Source organism: Carassius auratus, chromosome 27 (assembly GCF_003368295.1).
Source record: "Carassius auratus strain Wakin chromosome 27, ASM336829v1, whole genome shotgun sequence".
Lineage (NCBI taxonomy): Eukaryota > Metazoa > Chordata > Actinopteri > Cypriniformes > Cyprinidae > Carassius > Carassius auratus.
In genome coordinates this window covers 15180779-15202805 of record NC_039269.1, presented here as the reverse complement: position 1 = coordinate 15202805, position 22027 = coordinate 15180779, and the positions used below count along the sequence as shown (strand labels likewise).

The window sequence follows — 22027 nt, the reverse complement described above, 5'->3', positions numbered from 1 at the left end:
ACCCTCTACGGTTCAGCGAGTTCAAGCTAAGTTTAAGTTTATTTTCCGAAGCTCTGTTCATGATCGGGCAAATGTATGTCCATGTGAAACAGGCCTGATGTAAGCCCCAAGGGTAAAAGGAGCTGAAACCCGATACCAACAAACTTTCAAGTTAATGTCAACGTTTCCAAACGCAGGCATCTATATGTGCCACTCACCCAATTCAAACACACACACAGCGGCCTTGCATTTCCAAGAGCATTCAGTGTACACAAATACATGAAGGCTTTAAATAATCCCAAACACTTGCGGTGCTAAAGCAGCCTTGTTTAATAGCCCCCACCCGCATCACATCCTGTTTCGTGAGCTGCAATACTTGTTTATACTCGCGCACGCCGGCCTGTGCCATGTAAGCTCGGTCAGGCCCTGTGTAAAAATACACGGCGAGGTCAGGAGTTCAGGCCGGCTCTGTCTGCTGCTGGCACACCGTACTGCCCCGCTTGTCAGCTGCTTGCCAGAGGAGGACTCATCACCACAGCTCCCCCCCGCACGGCTGTCAACACTGCGACGCCACTAACACGCCGCCATGCAACACGTGGTGAGCACCGGGCAACTCGCAGCCGTGTCAATCTCGGCAAGACGGCCGTAGGTTACAAAGAATTACAGGAGCCGTGTCATTTCGTGCTCTCTCAACACGTCTGCAGATGAAATATATTAGCGGAGCGAAAATTTATTGTTCCTGTCGAAGAAACTGTGTCGTGTCTGAATAGGAATTACGAGTTGTGCTTAAGGCAGCAGGCTGAGGTGCCCGAGGTGATGACGCGGTTGATCCAACCATTCAAAGTTCTTGTAAATCAAGGTTATTGTGAGCACAAAAAGTTCCTTTTTTAAAAACACAGAGCCACTGTTTCATTGAGGCAAGGCTCCATGACCTCCACAGTCTGTTATGAAAGCTAAGACACCACTGCTCCACAGCACCCCAGCCATTTCAACAAAACAGACCTGCTATGGATTTAATAACCTCACTTTTCTGGAATCCACCTGGGACTCTGCCGCTGCAACAATGTAAAACCATGAATGAGGCTGACTCTTTATTAAAAAAAAAAAAATTAAAAAGGGCTGACAAAAATGGTGGCTGCTCTCATTTGGGCGCTCAGCACATTTGCAGTAAATGTCACGGCGGAGGTTTGAGCCATTTTCTCCGTGGCGGCGCTGGATTTTTAGTGGTGTCTGTCTGTGCAGTGTGAAATTACACCCTCACATTAAAAAGAGACGGAAGTGAACCGAGGTGCAGCTCATGGCTAATTCTGTAGGAGAGAGCACAGGGGGGTTTAATGTACAAGGACCTTTCAAATCAACCATCAGGGCTTGAGTTCTTTTATTTTCACTGTTTGCTTAAAAAAATTCCCGACAGCATTTTCAATAGTATTAGAAACTGACATCTAAAAACACTGAATCTTTTATTTTCTTCTTCTTCTTCTTTCTATTTTCGGAGTGCTTTCTTAAGTCACTACCAGGCTACTATCAATAGAATCTACTGTTAAAGCACCAAAAATCTTTTTTTCTCTCTCAATTCCCAGGCCAGAGCTAAAAAAAAAAATAGAAAAACTACTGAAATAGTTTGTAAATGTTTGATGGATTAAATAAAACAAATATATTTTTATTTTACACACACACACACACATATATATATCTTAGTGGTGTCAAAATTAGCGTGTTAACGCAGGCGATTAATTTTTTCATTTTAACACGTTAAAAATATTTAACGCAATTAACTAAGGGGCGGGGCTACAGTAGGGTTGGTCACCCCACTCACTGCTGCTTCTGTCACGTTTTCTCTTGATAAGAAGTGCATTTATTACATCTGAACAGGAGACGTTTCAGGCGCGCACTCCACTTCACTTCAGCGCAAGGAACAAGTCAAGCGAGCCCGGAAACAGTACTTTGCTCGAAGCGTGTGCTCTTTAATTGCACACAAAGAACCCGGCGCGCGGTAGCCTGTATCCTTTCATATCAAAGTGCGAAATAAAATATGTGCATGCAATGTTGTGGTCAGTTAAGTCATGAAGTTACCAAAAAGGCGATTAAAGCTGCCTTAAAACTGTGCATGCATATAATATATTTCATATGAGTCACATTTAAAAATATGTCTCTGAAATGGTTTTCCAAACTGCCGTGGAGCAGCCCAGCACTGTTTAACTCATCAAACACATCCGATTTAACTCTTCAGCTCATCAATAGAGACTTTAAGACCTGAAGTGGGTCAGAAAAGGTAAAAAGAGTTGAGAAAAAATATAATGCATGTCAGATCCATGTCTCGTTCAGAAGTGGCAGCTCCTAAAGAAACAGCAGCCAAAACAACCTTAAAACCAGCTGCTGTGGCGTCTATTAATCAAAGGACAAAGAAAAAAAAGAGGAAGGTATTTTATTGCTTTAAGGAATCATCTATGTTTAATTTAGAATTTAGTGTTTGATCATTTCAATTTCTGTATATTTCTGCTGAAGGACACAAGTAAATATGAGATTTATTATAAATGGTTTATGTGGAAACTGTTTTAAGTTCACTTAAATTAGAAGTTATTTTTTACAGTAAAATGTATAGCTCTCCATTATACTGTTATGTTGAATGGGCATGGTCAATGGTTAAATATAGGGGGGGGGGGGTCATTTTATAGAGAGATCGGTTTTGGTATCACTAATACTGGCCTTCAGTCATACAAAAAAGATGCCATTAAACAAATATTTAAAAATATACTGTATTTATGTTTTTGTACATCCATTTGAAGATTGAATGTGAAACTATTGCAATATAAAGTATATTTAAAAACGGTAATGTTGGGTGGGATTAATCGCAATTAGTTTCAGAAAAAGCGCACTAATATGTATATCTGTGTGTGTGTGTGTGTGTGTGTGTGTGTGTGTGTGTGTGTGTGTGTGTGTGTGTGTGTGTGTGTGTGTGTGTGTGTGTGTCTTTACAATATCCTTCCTCCCACTTCCTTCAACAACTGGAAAGCCCAAACTTGTTTTGTGTTTTCAAAATGAAAAAAAAAAAAAAACAGGAATCAGCTGATGTTAATATTTTTACACAAACACTGATCAAATGCAAGAAGGATTGATTCTGATGATCCGATGCGCCTAATGAAGTCCTGAGAGAGAAAAGCAACCGCGGCACAAGCGAGGAAGCTGAGATGAACCCCCCCTGACAAAAACAACACCAGAGCTGTGTTCGAAAACAAACAAAAGCTCAACATGAGGTGTGTGTGGGGGGAGGGGGTGGCTTCTCACACTGTACACTGAGATAAAAAGAAGAGAATATAGACCAAACAAACAACTCATTTACACACCGCGACATCACAACTATAATTTGACCAAAAAAATCCCCATCTTTATAATTGAACATTTTTTATAGCATGTTTGGAGTCTAAACGGGTTCATCTCTCCAGTCAAAAGCCCTGCAGGTTCCTGGTTGCCAGGAACTGTGGGAAGAGAAGCAGGAGCAAAAAGCCAGGAAGAGGTCCAAGTCACTTTGTTCTTCATCTTGGAAACGAACTTTGAGTGAACCCCGGGTGACGCCAGACAGTTCAAAAGAGCCAGGCATAACTCTTTCCCTTCTTGGAGAACCTTGCTAAACAAGAGGAGGAAAAAAAGCGAACCTAGTGCCATAAGGCCCCTGTGATCGTGGATACAGTGGCCCTCTGAAGCCCTTTTCAGTCGGTCAGAATCTCACTGAGGAGGGGGGAACCTCTCCACTGCAGTGCCTTTTAGACAGTGTGGCAGAGAGCCAAATTCAGCTACAATGTAATGAAATCCTTGTAAATTACACTTTGGGGCTAATTAGAAGGAAGATAGGACAGTGTTTTTGTTTAGTTTTTTTCTGCAATTTTTTGTTGTTTCTCATTGTAGCAATCTGCCTCGGAAAAACCTTCACTCAGGGACAATCGCATAATCAAAACAGCATGTTCATTTCACTCTAATGAATAGCGCTTCTGGTGGACTTTTTAAACTGCTCATAAAGTGCCTTACTCAACCAGCTACATTTTAATCAAACAAAACCTTCAAAATATATCCATGAACAATTTAGAATTTGCATCAAGCCAGACAGCGCAGTAAAAGAAAAAAAAAAGAGTATTTCGCAAGAAGTCGAGTTTATAAAACTCAGATGAGCATTATCAAAACCATGAGGCAGAGTAACTTAAAGTTAACAGGCAAAATTGAATGTTTTTTGCAATTTAATGAGTAAAATAACATTCTAAAATCCTATTTTCAAACTAAAGACATTGATATTCTCATATACTGTAGGCTATAAAAGTAAAATAACACAAGAAAAAGCCTCATCTTTAGTGCTCAATGCAGCATAACATAACCAATGATACAATACAATGTAAAATGCTGTATTAAGTAATTCACTTCAGCTCAGCTGCAAAAATTATAATCCTAGCACACAATATAATAATAACTATCTATCTGAGGAATCTGAGTGCGGTATGACTCACACATTATCTGAATAGCGTGAATTTTTGTGTTATTATTGTAATATCAGAACTTTGACATAGTGCAGTCTTGACTCTAACTGCAAATTCTCCTCTATCTGAATATCTAATAAGGCACATTCTCACAAGACACGCAATACATCACTGTATTAAAGAGCTCTGTAGCAAAAAAATAATAATAAATCAATATTTCAATATTCAGCTTAATATGATAACTGGATTTAAACAAAGGGTAGAACTTGCAACTTTTTTGCTTTCTGTTCTCTATGTACTGTAAGACAGGTAAACCCACCTGTTTTTTCTTTTATTTCACACAGGACGTTGAATAGAGCCGGCTTCATTCTGTGACAGTTCAGCGCATGTTTCCTAAAAACACAAACAGAAAATAAATATCAAGCCGTCACTATGCATGACCTGTCAAAACTGTCAAAACACAGACATTAGGCTTAGAAGGAATGTCTGCTGTGTCTTCTTTTGAGTATTTTACAAATAACATTTGATAGAAGACAGCTGACAAATGCCTCTAAATTGTGCAGCACTTTTTGGGAGTGATGCATGTGTTAAATGAGCAAAAAATTAAAAAAAGTCAGAATATTTCACGTGCATCATAGATGGCATCATAAATTGGATTGCAAAGGAAAATTACTACCAAATTCTCATATAAGGGCACAACACATACTGAAATGAATATTAAACCACAAATATAAAGTGCATATCAGCATAAGAGTACTTTAATATGTGTGGTTATTTCTACAAACCCCATTTTAAGTATTATTGCAAAAGTAACATTTCTGCAAGTATTTTATTTTATTGTATATTCAACTGTTTTGACAGTTGCTAAGGCTAGTAGGGTCAAGTGAGTATTTTTTGTCAACACTTCAATCATGTAAATTAGTCTTGAACTAGATACCTAATAACTAGTTAATTACAACTAAATGAATGAGTTTTATTTCATAGAATATTTGTATGGAAAGTAACATATTTAACAACGTACGAGTAGACGACAGAAAGACTGTGGCCACTTTGTCATTTTACAGTTATGGACTTTCTTTTAAATACGTAAAATTAAACATGTTTAAATGTGCATACTTGGTAACGCTTATTTCTTTGCTCGATTCTAAGGTGCTTGCAGTCCAATAAATAAATAAACTAGGACTGAATCCACCCGCAACGTGTAGTAAGTCTATATGGCACTGAATCAATGCGCTTTCCCATTTGTAACCTGCGAGATCCAGAGCAATTGGAAATCGAAACGATGCATCTGGGAAGAAGAAGAAGACAGCTGAGATTGTGCAAAAAAAAAAAAAAAAAGCACACGGAGGTGACTGAAGCATGTTTGTAACGCAAAATAAAAATTACGCATAGATAAAAGTTTGCAAGAAGACGCCAAAAGACGGTGCGCTTCGGGTGGTGCGTAAAAATATAAAGCACTAACGCTACTATGAAGTTAACAACACAGAGACAGCATGCATACATTCTTGGATATATACCTGGCTTGAGCCTCGTCCAGACTTTGGTCGGTTATGGTCATGATTTGTTGTAATATGTCTCCAATGTCCTGTTTCCTTCCCTCGCCGTCCGCTCCTCCTGTGCCATCCTGCATATGCTGCGCCAGGCCGGGGTGTCCGGCCATGCCCACCCCGTGAGAGGAGTGCATCAACCGGGGCTGATCATCCATCCTCGCCGCTTTTCTCTAGACTCTGGTGACTTTTTCAATTTTCGCTTAGAAGAAGGAAAATTCCTTCAGGAACTCTCTCCGTCACTCCCCCTTTTCTTTCTGGGTGTCAGGAGCGCGCTTACAACATGGAGAGAGGGGAGAAAATGCAAAGCTCCTTCTCACAGCTGGTTTGGGTGAAATCTGATCTGGAGAGCTGCTTTAGGATCAAGCCACTCCTGCTCTTGCCACCAAAGCCAAGACAACAGAGCCCAACTTAGTCTAAGGGCTGCTGTAATCCTGTGTAATCTGCGACTCTGCCGCGCAACTCCTTGTTTCCTTTGACAGCTTTACGATTGGAACAGCTTTAAGACGTGCTTTGAAGGCGTTAAACGTGGGGAGAGAAGTGCTTTTGTTTCGCACAGGTCTGCTGGCAACACTGACACATAGCGAGAGGCTCCGCCCACCAGCACTGGCACATAACAATGGGGCGCCGCCCATCAGCCGTGATTGGACGAGAGTGCGCTGTTGGCCCCGCCTCGCTTCTTCCACGATACGTCAATCATATTCCCGAGGAAGGTGGGTCGCCGTAATAAGCTTTAAGATGTGGCGTTAGCGCCGGGAACTGGACAGGGTGGTAACACGGTGATGGATAGAGGTTGAACATGAAAATAAATAATGGTGCTTGGCATAAAGCCTCTCTGTCCGCTCGTTTCCACCGTCAACCACGACTGGAGCTCCATGTCATCTCATTCTGTAAATGATATTGATCGTTAAAGATGTCTTTCAAATTACTCCACTAGTGTAAATATATGACCAAATTAATTTAGTAATTTATTTATTTAGTTCGGAGTTTCTGAACTGAGTTGCAATGCATTTTTACATATAATCAATACAAAATTGAAGTCAAACTTCAAATGTGAACATTTGTAGATTCATGACTGGTGTAAAAATGAGGAGAGCTGTTTAATTCAAGTTTACCCATCTGAAAGATTACGTCTGTGTCAAAATCCCAACATGTCATAACACAGATAGGGCTACCATATTTGATACATATAATCTTTACAGGGTTTATTAAAGTATCATGCAGATTGCTCTGTCAAATAAATCATGATCATATCACATGTAAACATTTAGTGTAAAGGTGAGGGTATATACTGTGTGTGTGTATGTATATATATAGATATATAGATAGATAGATAGATAGATAGATAGATAGATAGATAGATAGATAGATAGATAGATAGATATATTCATTACTCCTCCACCATGATCACGCAATGTGTCTTGGAAAAATGATCAGACAGGCAGTTTGCTCTTCCATGTGGTCTATTTAATGGTATTAAATTCACTGGCTATTGACATGGAGCTCAGAATGTGGCAGAAATGTCACGCTCTGGCTGCAGGTGCTGGGAAAAGGACCAATAAAGAGAGTGTTAAATGATGCCTGAGTACCCATCACTGGAGCAAATATTCCAGAAGCACCACTCCAGCTATTCATACGTCTCATCCCCGTGCTCAACATATGAGGTGTGTCACCTTCCATTATGTTCCTTGTGAAAAACGACACCACTTTAACCTGTCCTACTTAGGAGGTGACTGCTGACATATACTGGTCGTATAGGTAATATCACAACTTTTTATTGCATGCAATATAATCAATTTCAGAGAGCAGAAAAGATACGGTAGGGATTATGTAGAAATCACTCAATGCATTATGACTGTATTCAGAGCTCATGTATTACATTCATGTCTTACACTTTTCTTTTCTTTTCTTTTTTTCTTTTTTGATTGCAATGATAAATGGTTTATTAAACAAAAACTTTTACCAACAAAGACAGATAAAGTGCAAAATGTAAATAAATAAATGAATGAAACCGCTAAATATAATATTTAGTGCTTTAGTTTGGGGATAAATTCTCACTATTTAATTATTAACTATGACTTTTGCTGTAATAAGCTCCTTAGTAGTAACTATTACTAAGAAGCTACTTAGTAATAGTTAGTTGTTAAGTTTAAGTATGGGTAGGATTAATGGATCTAAAATATGGTCAAGCTGAATAAGACATTAATATGGGCTTTATAATTACCAATAAACAGCCGATATGCTATTAAAATGCATGCTAATAAGCAACTAGCTAATAGTGGGGATTGGTCCCTAAACTAAAGTGTCACCTTCCATTTCTGTCCTATTTTACATTAGCAACAACCAAACCAATATAAAGAGAAAACAAATATTTTACAAATCACATCGTACAAATAAATACATAAAACAAAAGACTTTTATTAAAAAAAAAAAAAAAAAAAAAAAAACATGAAGGTCCATGCCTAAACCTAACCATCAGTGAAGTGTAAGAAGATTTTACAAAAATGAATAAATAAGATTATATTAATTTATAAGAATTAGCCAACATTTCACAAAAAGTAAAGTACAACAGGATTAAGCAAAAAGAAAAAAAAGAAATATATATATATATATATATATATATATATATATATATATATATATATATATATATATATATATATATATATATATTTAATACATATGTACAAAAATAATACATATGTGTATATATATATATTTAATACATATGTACAAAAATAATACATATGTATATATATATATATATATATATATATATATATATATATATATATATATATATATATATATATATATATATATATATATATATATATATATATATATATGGTAACACTTTAGTATAGGGTCCAATTCACACTGATAACTAGCTGCTTATTTATTAGCATGTCTATTATTAACATATTGGCTGTTTATTAGTGCTTATAAAGTACATATAATGCATGACATCCATAATCCTACCCAATTCCCTAAACTTAACAACTACCTTATAAACTATAAGTAAGCATCAAATAAGGAGTTAATTGAGGCAAAAGTTATAGTTAATGGTTAGTTAATAGTGTGAATTGGACCCTAAAATAAAGTGTGACCATATATATATATATATACATACATACATACATACATACATGTATGCATGCATATATAATATTTAATTTATGAGTTTTATCCTTATTACCATTAGTAGCAACCAATCCAATATCATAAGAAAATAGCTATTTTATGAAGTTGTGAAGTATTAATTTTTACTTAATTTGTATTCATTTTGTTGACTTGGATGCTACAAATTAATGTGTAAAATGTAAGATAAAAAAATCATGAAGGTTCATTTAATAAGGCATAAGCATGTCATATGAAAACATGAAATTGATAAAGTACAAATTCCTATGAATTAGCCAAAAAATTGCCAAGATGTTAAATAGTTACAAATTGCCATGATGAGATCATACTGGAAATTGTTCCTTTGTGAATGATGGCAAAATGTGATCCCTACTCTTGGGTAAAAGACATTTTTTACACCACAGTAGAAGTTAAATCGATCCATCAGATTTCTCATTAGCTGAAGAAGAAGAGGAACTAGTTAATGATAAAAGGAATTGGCCCTGCTGCTGCGATAGTATCTGAAGACTGCTGGGCTGGAACAGATGTATAGGCTAAGTGACCTTCCTCTGTGGAACCAGACCTCAATGATTGCCTGACCTCTTCACAGCTATAGCCTACAGCCAGAAAAGACTCTACAGCATGATGTACTATAGCCACACAGCTCAATGTCAAACATCTTCCGAACCAAACGGGAAGGAATACAGTGTTTTTGCTCTAAGTACTGACTCACTGCTGCTTGTTTACTTGTCCAGAAAGTTTAGTAGAAACATTGCAAAAATGAAACTGCTGCATAAACAGTATGAACATCTCTTATTAATGAAGAAAAATGCAACACCAGGCTTGAATATTAGCCTTTTGATATAGTTTGCCATATTTGAACATTTCCCGGTCATTCTAGCAGTGTCAGAAATTGCCCGCACATTAAAAAACTGATGCCCAGTCTGAATTTACAATGAGCTTCACGCAGCAAATAACACACTTACAGATATTTGACATTCTCTTGTAGACGCTTGAACTCTTGTGGTTTGAATTTAGAGTAGTTCGGTTTTCCCTACCGATCAGCAGTTCTGTATTCCCAGCGGTGAGAGGAGCGCATTGTGCTGCTGCTGAACACTTTTCTAGCTCACTCGTTTCATTCATATTTATGCCAGCTCATCTAAATTGTCCTCTCTAATAACGTGTGATCTGCATACTCTCACTTATATCAAGCACATTCATCTTTTCCAAAGCTTTGGAAACATTTAAATAGTTGTAAATGGTTGTGAAGTGCGAGGCTGAATAGTTGGGTCAATGAAAAATAAGAGCATCCACAATAAAAAAAAATAAAAAATAGAAATGTCTTTGGATTTATGTTGATTTCATGTTTTAAAATAATTCTATAGAATTTTAAAGGGGCAATGACCTGAGAAGCCAAAATTCCCTTGGTCTTTTGAAATATAAGATCTCATTATAATATAAAAACATCCTGTAAATTTCAGAACTTTCAGAATTTTGTTATTAGTCTTAAAACAGCTTATTCCAAAATAACAGTTTGTGCAATGTACCACTCTGTGATGTAATAGTGTGAATAAGCACCTCAAAAGAAGATCAACATCACTGTCTGTTTAGCCCCGCCCACCGATTCACACATGTAGTATAAATAACCAGAGGCAAGCGCAGGTCTGCACAGAAACCAAATGATAAAGATGGCTGTGCAGTGTCATGTTGTAGAAAAACAATCTTTGCATTGCCTTCCTTCTGATCTTAACATTGGGAAAGATGAACTTTATGAATTTAATTTTAATGACGAGCCAGACTGCATCAATAATAACTTGATCCTTTGTTCATTTCATTTTACCGCAGATTTGTTTACAAACAAGGCACAATTCAATGCGGCATTTTCAGGAAGATTGAAACTGAAAGATGATGGTGTGTGAGCTCATACTCCGTATGAGTAACTGTTTTTATTACATGGTCTGCATTCTGATGAGGAAGGTCAAATCAGGACAGGAAATAACATATTACTTCTAAATTATGATTTTTTTTAATGTATGTCTTGATAACAATATAAGTGAACCTCAGAGAACATACAAATTAAATAACAAAAGGAGTTCATGACCCCATTGAAGAAAATGTTCAATTTAATGACAATTTAATAAATGTCTGTATCATTAACATTAATACATTTTCCTATACATCTCATTGGGTAAGAACAACCAAAGCACGTAACATTAGGGATGTAGAATAAGATCAAGTAGAATAAGGCATTAATGTGCTCTTAACTAGCACTAATACATGGCTAATATTACAGTAATATGCATGCCAATAAGCAACTATTCTAAAGTGTTACCATGATTACTAATTAATTAATTAGTTGTTGTTGTTGTTTTCTTCATTTTGATATCAGTATAGTTGTCAACTCTGAATATATATATATTTTTTTTTCCTTTGAATAATGAATGACACATTGACCCTTAAGCTCTCAGACAAATGAAATATTCGTAATTTTGTTTGCCTTTTCATTTTCACCACTGGCAATTTTCGATGCCAGGGGACAGACAAAATGCTAAAACAGAGAGATTGACAGTTATGATATCATGTTGCACAATTAGCCCGTTACAGAATATGAAAGTGTTTTTTATTGCGTGCAACATTGTGAAGGATTGCCAGAAGAGTTGTGTTTCATGTCAAACCCCTATTGGGATTCAATCTGCATCAATCATTTATTATTCTTAAGTAAGACATTAGATTCTCATCACCTCTGTCATGCCACGGTGTAACAGAGGCTGAGTAAAGCACTTCATGACACATCTATTGATCACTGTTGCACGGTAAGTGCGGACCAGGTTGAGAAGACATTGCAGTGCTGCAAGCTTCAAGTACATCTCTCAGGGGGAGGCTGTGATGAAATATTCAGTTGTTTGGGGGCGTCGTATCCCCAAAGCATGTATAAACGGCAGTGTGAAATAGAGAGAACTGGACACAGCTTGAGTCTGCATCAAGTGCAAAGCCGAAAACCTCTCCATCTCCTTAGACTTAAGACAGGGCTAGAGGAATTAAACTTTCATTGAGCTTTAAATGGGTTACAGGTCAGCGGTTGATTCAGCGTTTTGCGCTTTTCCAAAGCTTTGGGGATAAGAAGAAATCTGGCCTGTTCTCTTAACATTGCATCTCTGAGGAACAAGTTAGTTTTTTATGTCATTACCTTTAGTAGTCATGTTATAAATACAGCAAACAACCAAATCAAAAGCGGGAACAATGTCACCCTGCTATTTCATACGCAAAAAGCTGGTTTCCATAATAAAATGCTGAAACGTTGGTTACTGGTAAGTTTAACTCATTTAAATGTCTCTTTCGGAGCGTTTCTCCCGTGCATCCCTCCACAAACCTGTCAGTTTTCTAGGCCATTGTGAGGACACACACCACGCAGCAGCTCCTGACCACAGGAAAAAGGGAGCGGGACCTGTCATAAAGCATTCTCATTTACGGCTGCAGGGTGGATGCCTGGAGAAATAGAAAGAGAGAGAGAGAGAGAGAGAGAGAGAGAGAGAGTGAACACTACTGTAAATGTCAAGAGATGCTACTGGAAGGCCACTCAGCACCTCCCAGCCTCCCATGCGAAAAGGCCACTTAGAGCAGCGGGCAGATAGCAGGCTGAGTTTATGTGCTGACCCAGCGCTCCAAATCAAACTTACAAATAGCAGGGGCTGGGCGGGCTGGGCCGGGGGAGGCTGGGGAATGAGAAAGACATTGAAGGAGAGAGTAACTGAAAAAATAAATAAATGAATAAACCACAGGACCAAGAGCGACCTACATGTTTAGCACTGCCAATACATCATCCACCTTAGCCTACAGTAAATGTAGGATTGGGAAGTTTTAATTTTAATTTAAAAAGGTAAACATAATGGCAGAAATAAAAGAAGTTTATATTTCTGGTCATTGGGCACTAGAAATCTTTCCTGCGCTGCATATTTAGTGGTGTGCTACACTGCTGCTAAATTTACATTGCGTTCAGTGAAGTTTGAAAAAACAATTTCTGATTGCGGCTGTACTTTTTTTGTGTATATGAACTAAAGAAAACAAATGTCGTCCAACAACCAAACAAAAACTAATTAAGTCACCTTTCCACTAGCTTCAACCAACAAGTTACAGAAAAGAGGTCTTTCATTTTCAGTGTAGAGTTGTACAGGAACTGTGTGGAGCGAATATGTAAATTTATGATCCAATTTGAGCTTCGGATGCACTTCAATATTTGAACTTATGTGGCTAGATTGTATGCGACTGCCTGACTGGATGTAATGATTTTCACTAAAATGTTAAACACTATTTCAGTACAATGGTGGTTATGATGACTAATTGTAATTTACGTTGATAAAATGTTTTTAAAGACTTATTGGGTTCATCAAATTAATCAAATCATTCATTTAAATTATTAATTTTATCTTGCCATTTGATCATTTTATCACAAGCAGAGGGTAACCAATTTGTATGTTCGGTGGGGGGACGGAATGCGACAATCTAATGTGAATGTCATGTACAATTGTCATTGATCACCCCCTCGTGGCATACAAATTGGTCAGGAACCAGTCAAATTTCAGCATGGTGAAACTGCCCAGATTTCAACATTGTAAGAGGTAAATATTGTTCATTGTAAAATCACATTCATAGTTTCGATTAGAATGCTTTCCGTTTTGGTGGTCGCTTACGGTTTTACCGCAAAATTACTTCAAATATTTTTCAGTATACCCGAATCTCACATTGGAGTTAAAAACAATGCATATAAATCCACAGACTCCTTAAACTGGTCTTTATTAGAAATAAGTGACTTAGTGAGATAGTGAAAAGGCGACTTTGTGGGACGGTTCTTGAATCAGTCCAATTCAGATTATATGCAACCAGTCTGATTCACATTTTAAGGTTAGTGTAAACACATTTTTCAATAATTATTTAACATTTATTTATTTTTTTAAATTATGTAGTTTAATCTGTTACAAAAAAAAAACTGTAAAGGAACCGAAATCATCCATAGGAGTCAAAACCAGAATTGTAAAATTTTAAATATGTCTGGCTAATATGATTTTTTAGACCATGACAGTCACGACTTCATTTCACTCACTTCCTCTTTAAAAAGTGCTAGGAATGGAAAAATACATCACTAATGCAGGATTTTCAGTGCTGTTCATAGCATTTTTCAGGCTTATTTGCATTAATGAAATGGCTGTTCCTTGTCACAGTATGTTGTCTTTTATTCCCCCTCCCTTTCTTTATGCCGTCTCTAAAATCCCTGTGCGACTCCTCGCGGGAGTGCTGTGGGAGAATCCGACTGTCAGTGACGACAAGACAAATGAATCGCGGTGTCAGGCGCGCGTGACTTCAACGATGACAGATTGAGAAGAAGTGTCCCTCCGTCGACAGGCATGCTTCAGTTTTGAATTAATAAATCTGAATAAAATATTTCCTCTCTCATCACAAGGAGCTCTACCGTATGTTTTCATTCCCAGTGAGCATTTGTGGTGAGTGACCGAGGTGGACAGTAAAGACAGCTTACCGTAATCCCATTTTACCATCAGATGCCAGTCTGTCTTTTTGTGTTTCTTAAAAAAAAAGAGGAAGCTCTGCTCTGGTTTTCCGTAGCATCCAGCAGTGAGAGTCAAGTGTCAAGGCTTAGAGCAGCTGCATTTTAATTTCTGCATTTTTTTTATACTCATAAAAGGGAGAAAATACACCAAGATAAAACAATTTATCTAATTTAACTTTTTTTTTTAGTTCTTTAATTACAAGAATCAGTTTTACAATATACAAATACTCTGTAAGTCAAATGAGAAATGAATAGCCATTGAAAATAGTCATACTTACATTTTAAAGCGTTATGATTTCTTATCTTCACATTAATTAGGATAAGGATACATACAGATTTGTGGGGGGAAAAAGATAGGGAGGGGAATTTCACCAATTTTCAATGAGTGTCCAAAACGGTTTCTTAATATAGCATGATAACATCACACAAAAACAAACAGAAGGCTTAATACATGTCTCAATGATTTTCCAGAACCCGAACTGATTTATTGCAGAGAGCAGCTGCTTTAATCGCTGTAACTAATGACCTTTTGGACAGGAAAACAAAATCCCTTCAAAATGAGGAAAACCAAGCAGTCGTATTGTTAAATAGGTGTAAATGGTGCTGGAACAATAGGGAAAGCATCCCCTGGAATCTGTGGCCCACAAGGAGCAGGATAATGTATGTGAACATCTGGTGTGTGCAGAGGGCTGCCAGGACAAGACAAAGCCATGTGTCCAGGCATGGATGCACACACACGGTCCCCGGTGACACACACATGGACACCTCACCTGGCCAGCCTCAGAAACGAGGAATAAAGACTCAGAGGAACAATGACTCCTGTAATGGAACTGGCTGGGGCTGAAAAGAGCGGAGGATAAAAGAGAAAATTCTGAGAGAAATGAGGGAGACAAGGAAGGAAGGAAGGAAGCAGAATGGAAGTAAGAAAGAAAGAAAGAAAGAAAGAAAGAAAGAAAGAAAGAAAGAAAGAAAGAAAAAACATCCATGCCTACAGGGCAAAGAGTATATAGCTGGTGATGGAAAGGGAATCTGCATCTAAATGTGACAAATCTTTATGCTCAAAGGCTTAGCAAATGAATATGCATGAGAGAATAAAATTATATGCCTTTAAGCAGGGCACTTATTCTGTGTGTTCACCCTCAGAGGATTTTCAAAGGTACAGCTGAATATGAAGACAATATACTGCAGAATCAAATAGCAAAAACGGCCATATAAAAAAGCCCTCGGCCAAGTATAAATGTCATGACACCATTCAATGTCATCCCGACTGGAGCCTCAGAGGGTTCAGGCAATGCAGAGAAAGATTAGATATTTGCAATTGCAATCTATAAAATTCAAGTACAGTTTTACCAACATCTGCCATAGATACAACAGTGAACACATATACATTTTTTTATTACACAATTCTTTGTAATACGTGATTCTGGTTCATAACATTAAAAGTATGTTATTTTCAGTCTGTCTATACTCACATAATAAACTGAATATTTTAAACGTGCACTTATTTAATAACTGATCATATTGAGTTTGGGATTATGACTAGCTGAATATTCATTAACCCTTAAATATTGTAATGTACTAATTTAATATAATTTAACGTATTGGCCAATTAAATATGCAAAAGTATTAAGTTATTAAATGGATTTTTCATTCAAAATTCAATTTCTGTCAACATTTACTTTATAGAAGATACAGTATAATTAAGAATGTCTTTGTCTACACTGTAAGCTACCCTTTTGGAGTTTTTTGTATGCACATAATAAACACTGAGACATGCTTTTAAATATGCTGAAAAAAATGGTGTACGCTGTAAAAAAATATATATGATTTTTCAAAAGTTGTAAATAAAACGAAGAGTAAATATTACAAGAAAATAAATCGTATACTTGTTTAATTCAATGTGTCTGAGCAAAATTTATTTCTACACACTTTTCACTCAGAAATTTCATAAAAATGATTACAAAGAAACAACAAGTGATAAATTGAAACACATTGAGAGTATAAAGACTGAAATAGTATTTTCTTTTAAAACATACTCCAATAATCTTATTCATACAGGTTTGGAATGATATAAGGGTCAGTACATGCATTTTCATTTTTAGTAAGGAACTGTCATAGGAGCCACAAGAACATCAATGTTTGTTCCCAGGTACAATAAATGGAGAGACTTTTGATCCAGATGGGGTCTGGCAGCTGGGGCCATCATCCACATCCATTTCTGGTTTAGATTGGGGGGAAATGCTTACGAGGACAGGATGCTTGCTATAATGGACTATGTGATGCAAGGTAGACCACAAAATGTCTTACCCGCAGGTGAAAGCTGTAGAACATGTAGGTGGGGGAGGGGAAGTTAGAGATGAATGGGCCATCAAATACTGAAAAAAAATGTCAGATGAAGACAACAAGCATCATTTGAAAAAGGCAGCAAATATGCATTAAGATTGGACACACTGAGAATGATTTTGGGCTTTTGTTGGTGATCTCCATTAACTGTCTGTGAGCAGAGAACCCTGGCTAAAATCATGCAATGTATGGGCAGCCTAAAATGAGAGGAATAAAGATTTGTGTCATTTGTGTATTTTCTTAGTCTATAGAGCAGTGATCCTCAAATCTGGCCCACGAGATCCACTTTCCTGTAGAGTCTAGCTCTGACCCTAATCAAACACACCTGAGCTTGCTGATCTATGGTTTCAGGATCATTAGAAAATCACAAGTAGATGAGTTTGATCCGAGTTGGAGCTAAACTCTGCAGTGCATTGGCCCTCCAGGAAAAGATTTGAGGAACCCTGCTATAGAGTATAACAGTCAATGATGCAATGATGCAACTTTATTTCTTCTTTATTAAGAAGATTTTTAAACCGTGAACCTGTGGTCCTGGGTGATTCATAAAATGCAAGTAAATTAAAAAAGCATATTAGCGAACACAACATTAATACCCATGGTTCATGATGACATAATGAGGTCTTATGAAGTGAAACTAATGGTCTGTGCAAAAACTGAGCATTATTTATATCACTGTAATTCATAGCCTCTGGCCAATTGGAATTCTGATTGTTTGATGTGAACTAGTTCTTTTGGACAGTTCAATAAACAGATTCACTAGTTTGTTTACATAATCACACACTGACGTAACATATATGCAATTATATTATTAAGGAACCCAATAATGATGAGAAATTCAGATTTAAAGCATATAAAGTTAATAAACTGAACTTAATCATCTCACCTTTCCACGTGTTTGTAAACGGGTCCCACTCACCTGCTCTGAGAGGGCCTTGAACCCAGGTCTCCAGCATGGAAGGTGTATGCACTAACAAGGAGGCTAAATGACTGCAGCCACTAGTGTATCTCTTAAGATCAGGTAAGTGAAGTTTTTACCTGGACAGCACCTACTCTCACTCACACCCCTAAACCTCGCTTCCATCCGGGTCACGGCACCAATGTAATGGGTCCCACTCGCCTGCTCCGAGTGGGCCTCGAACCCCAGTCTCCAGCAAGGGAGGCGGACGCACTAACAAGGTTAAATGAAGGCATCCACTTAGCCTCCATTACATGTGCGCTTATCACCTGTCTTTGGTTTGTGTCCAAACTGTTTTCTCGGTTTAGTATACTGTTGGAATAACTGTTTATAAGTTGTTGTGATTCTCCCCATAGCTCACAACCCTTTGTTTCAAGGCTTATAAATCTTTAACGACTTTTTTCAAATCCCTGTTAAAAATAATAAATACAAATAATTCTAGGCTTCTAAAAAGGTGGGTGGGCACTGATGAACTCTTGTGAATTTCATAAATTATGTACATATGGCCAATGTCGAATTGTATTTTCTAAATATATTATTTTCGAAATTATTTAATGTAAATATAATTAATAACTAGAAAGCAACAATTTAACAAGATGAGTGAAAACTGTATTATCTTTAATAATTATTTTATATTTTTATATTTTATATTATAATAATTATTTTATATTTTTATATTTTATATTATATTATAGTTTTTGTTGTACAGTAATTCACAAATCACTATGGGAATTCACTCAAAAAAAATGCACTTTTGTGTCTTCACCTTTGTACCTTAGTCTGATTCTCATAAACTTGTTTGCTTTAAATTAAAGATTGTTGTCATGTGATTTATGAGTTGGTTTAATAATGGCTTTAACCTTGTTGTATATATATGTTTTGGAATGGAAAACAAAAAACGAATGAGAAATATAGTTCTGCATCAAGGCTGCTGAAAAAGCAGACGGCCATTGTTCCCCTACTCAGAATGATCTCTCAATCAGCCCTTGATTAACACCTGAGGTCAGCCTTTGTCCAGCGAAATTATTTACTTGATTTACGGTGATACAACAACGCAAACACTAAGCAGGCCTTCTTTGCTGGAAATTTCATCTCTCATATGCAGCCACATTTAATAACCTAATAATGATGAGGCCAGTTCCCTGTTGGCAAAATATTTCCTCCACACAATGAGGTAATATAAAAGAGAGGGGAAAATACAAGGAGAAAAAAGGGAGGACAGAGGAAGAAAGAAGCTGCAGGAGCCCCAGCAAAATGTCTCTAGTCAGGAAGGAGTTAAGTCCATAAAGATGTACCTCAGCCCTGACCCTTCACACTCCAAGGTATCCCCTGCGTGGAATTCTTATTCCCCACCAAACTGACAAAGTGTTTTTAATCTTTTCTTGCCCTCTCTCCTGGAGATTGGGGAAACAAAAATCAATACTCGCTGGCAGGCGATCTAGCAAGCGGGTGAATTACAGAGGCCGCACTCCAGCCACAGCCGCACAGAGGGAGGCCTTGGAGGCGAGGGACCTTGGGAGTGGCGTTTGAGATGCAGGGGTCAGTGGTTCAGCCCAGGTCTGCAGTCTGAGGAGCGCCGTATTTACTGCAACGGCTCACCGTAATGAAAAATAACTCCAGGAGAGGAAGAAAGCTAGACAGAGAGAGAGAGATGGAGAAAGGAAGAGAGAATGTCAGTGTGGATGAGGATATTGAGGGGAAGGGGGAGGGGTTGTTTTATGTCTGTCAGCACTCAAACAAAAGCTTAGGAGGAGAGGAACACAGGTGCGGGGTGGGTCATCACACATAAACACATGACCGTAGAGTAACGTGTGAGTCTAGACTGGGCTTTATCTGTTCATCTACCAATCATATCCCTGAAATGTGAATAAATTAATCTTGGTGTAAAAGATCTTAAAAGGTGTAGTTCACCCAATAAAAAAAGAGCAAAATTTGCTCACACTCTTGATACACAGAAAAAAAGTGCATTTTTGAAGATAATGAAAGTGAACAAAAACTTTATTCATATATAGCCAAAAGAATGCCATAAGAGTATCTCAACAGTGGTTCCTATGACATTATTAGTAATTATTAACTGACAATCCAACCCGATCTCACGACAATTCGTACATTTTTGACGGTGGCTTATTCGTATGAATTCATACAACAACACTCGTACAAATTCATACGTTTTTTGCCAAATCGTACGTATTTTACAAATTGCACAATTTGTGTATTTGTACGAATGACCTACACCTAACCCCGCCCCTAAACCTAACCGTCACTGGGGTTTAGACAAATCGTATAAAATCGTACGAGTGAGGTCATACAAATTCGTACGAATAAGCCACCTCGTAAAACATCCAACATTAACATCCAAATTAATTCTGCTAGGCCCATAATGTCAGATTTGTAAATACATCATTTTCTTTTTCAATTGAGTCTTGTTGTTGAAAATAAAAGTATTACAGTTTTTTTTTTTTTTTTTTACTGAAATAAAATAATGTAAGTTTTAGATAAAAAAAATAGATGAAGATTAGATGTAAATGCTGCCTTGGCAAAAAAAATTACAAATGAAATGAAATTAATTAATTAATTAAAAACTGCAATATATGGAAAAAATAAAACTAAAAAGCATGCAACAAATTTAAAAAAAACACTAACATTAATAAAAACTAAAGCTATAAAGCTATTACTGTATAAATAATAACATCCAGTTGCAACAGTTAACACTATAATATTATTTTTAATTTTGGACCTTAATCTCCAGTCATTATATTAATTAAAAAGTTTATTCCACTTTTGTGTTCCACAGATAAAAAGATATGTCCTTCTGAAAGCCATCTAATAGTGTAGATATTAACAAACTGAATAATAAACCATTAAAAGACATGGACTGGGAAATGTTATCTTTAATTTATATTATTCTGTGTTATCAAGGCCACTGAAAAATATTTCCCATTATATCACTTGGGTTTGTCATATTCAGAATAAACTCAAATGCTTCTCAGAGAAACATAAAGCACTTACTATTGAACAGCTAAATTTAGAAGTCTTTCACAATCAATAGACTGGCTGGCACCTGTCGATTTGTTTCTCTCTCTGTTAATTATCCACTCTAGCCTAGCAGCTGTCGTTAGCAAATCAAATAAAGCCAATTGACTTTATGTACTATAAATCTGCATTTCTTTTCTAATGTGCTTTTAACAGTTAAAAAAACACAAACATAATAGAAATCTGCCATTTTAAATTAAGCATACAAATTTAAACAGCAATCTTGAAATGCACAAATTAAGTTTTGTTCTATGAGATTAGTACATCAAAGACAGTGAATGTTCAGCCTCTTTACTGATTATTAAGATAACTGTGTATTTGCATTTATAAACCATTCTAAATATTCTGTGAATGGGGTGAAAGCGCATATCTGAACTTACTTTTGCCATTTATTTGATGCCTTTCCCAGAAAGCTCATTTGAGAGCAACAAGGACAAGCTATACATTAAAAATTCACCAAATGAAGCCTTTTTTATTTTCTCTATATGAAATAAGCACCTCATTTAGGTAAACAAACATTCTGTGTTGATGGGGAGATTGTTGCAGGAAGCTGCTGCAAAAATGTCAGATTACTCAATTATCCCACCACCCGACAGCTGGCAGGCAAAACAATTAGGACTGTGAAGATGATAATGATGATGATGATGAACTGAATCTATAATGCCTTTATTTTTTAAAACAAAGCAAAAGAATTTCTATCATGACCCTGGGCTTGTGGGCCTACAACGAGGTTGGTCTGAATCATACAGTCTGATCGTTGGGGCAAACAGAAGTTAATGCTAACTTGTGACTACACACAATGGTAATTATGCAATTTTAATTATTGCTGTATTTTGAAGGTATGAATTCAGTATTGAGGCCACTGCAGCATTTCTATTGAACATTTGGGAGCCTTGGGAGTCCATTGCTGTAGATTGATTTAGACAACAGGAAAGAGGTGAGTCTTTCTGTGATCGATGATTGAAAGGTAGCAGATTTGCTCACTCTCCAAGGGCTCCCTTGCCTTTTTCTGAGGTGATAGTTGGGG

The 22027-nt window shown here is 36.9% G+C and overlaps 1 protein-coding gene across 2 annotated transcripts in view; it reads right to left on the bottom strand.

Annotated features, from left to right (window-relative positions):
* LOC113045629 (pre-B-cell leukemia transcription factor 1) overlaps positions 1–6595 on the bottom strand; it is a 63524-nt gene extending 56929 nt beyond the window's left edge. Inside the window, exons 1-2 of one of the 2 annotated variants that reach the window (XM_026206111.1) lie at positions 5960–6595; positions 4762–4835 (exon numbers count right to left, since the gene is read on the bottom strand). In XM_026206111.1, the coding sequence (XP_026061896.1) occupies positions 4762–4835; positions 5960–6147 (262 nt within the window). In that variant the 5' untranslated portion in view covers positions 6148–6595. The remainder of the gene's footprint in view (positions 1–4761; positions 4836–5959) is intronic. The other variant, XM_026206112.1, reaches the window with a different exon arrangement.
* Positions 6596–22027: the final 15432 nt, after the last annotated feature.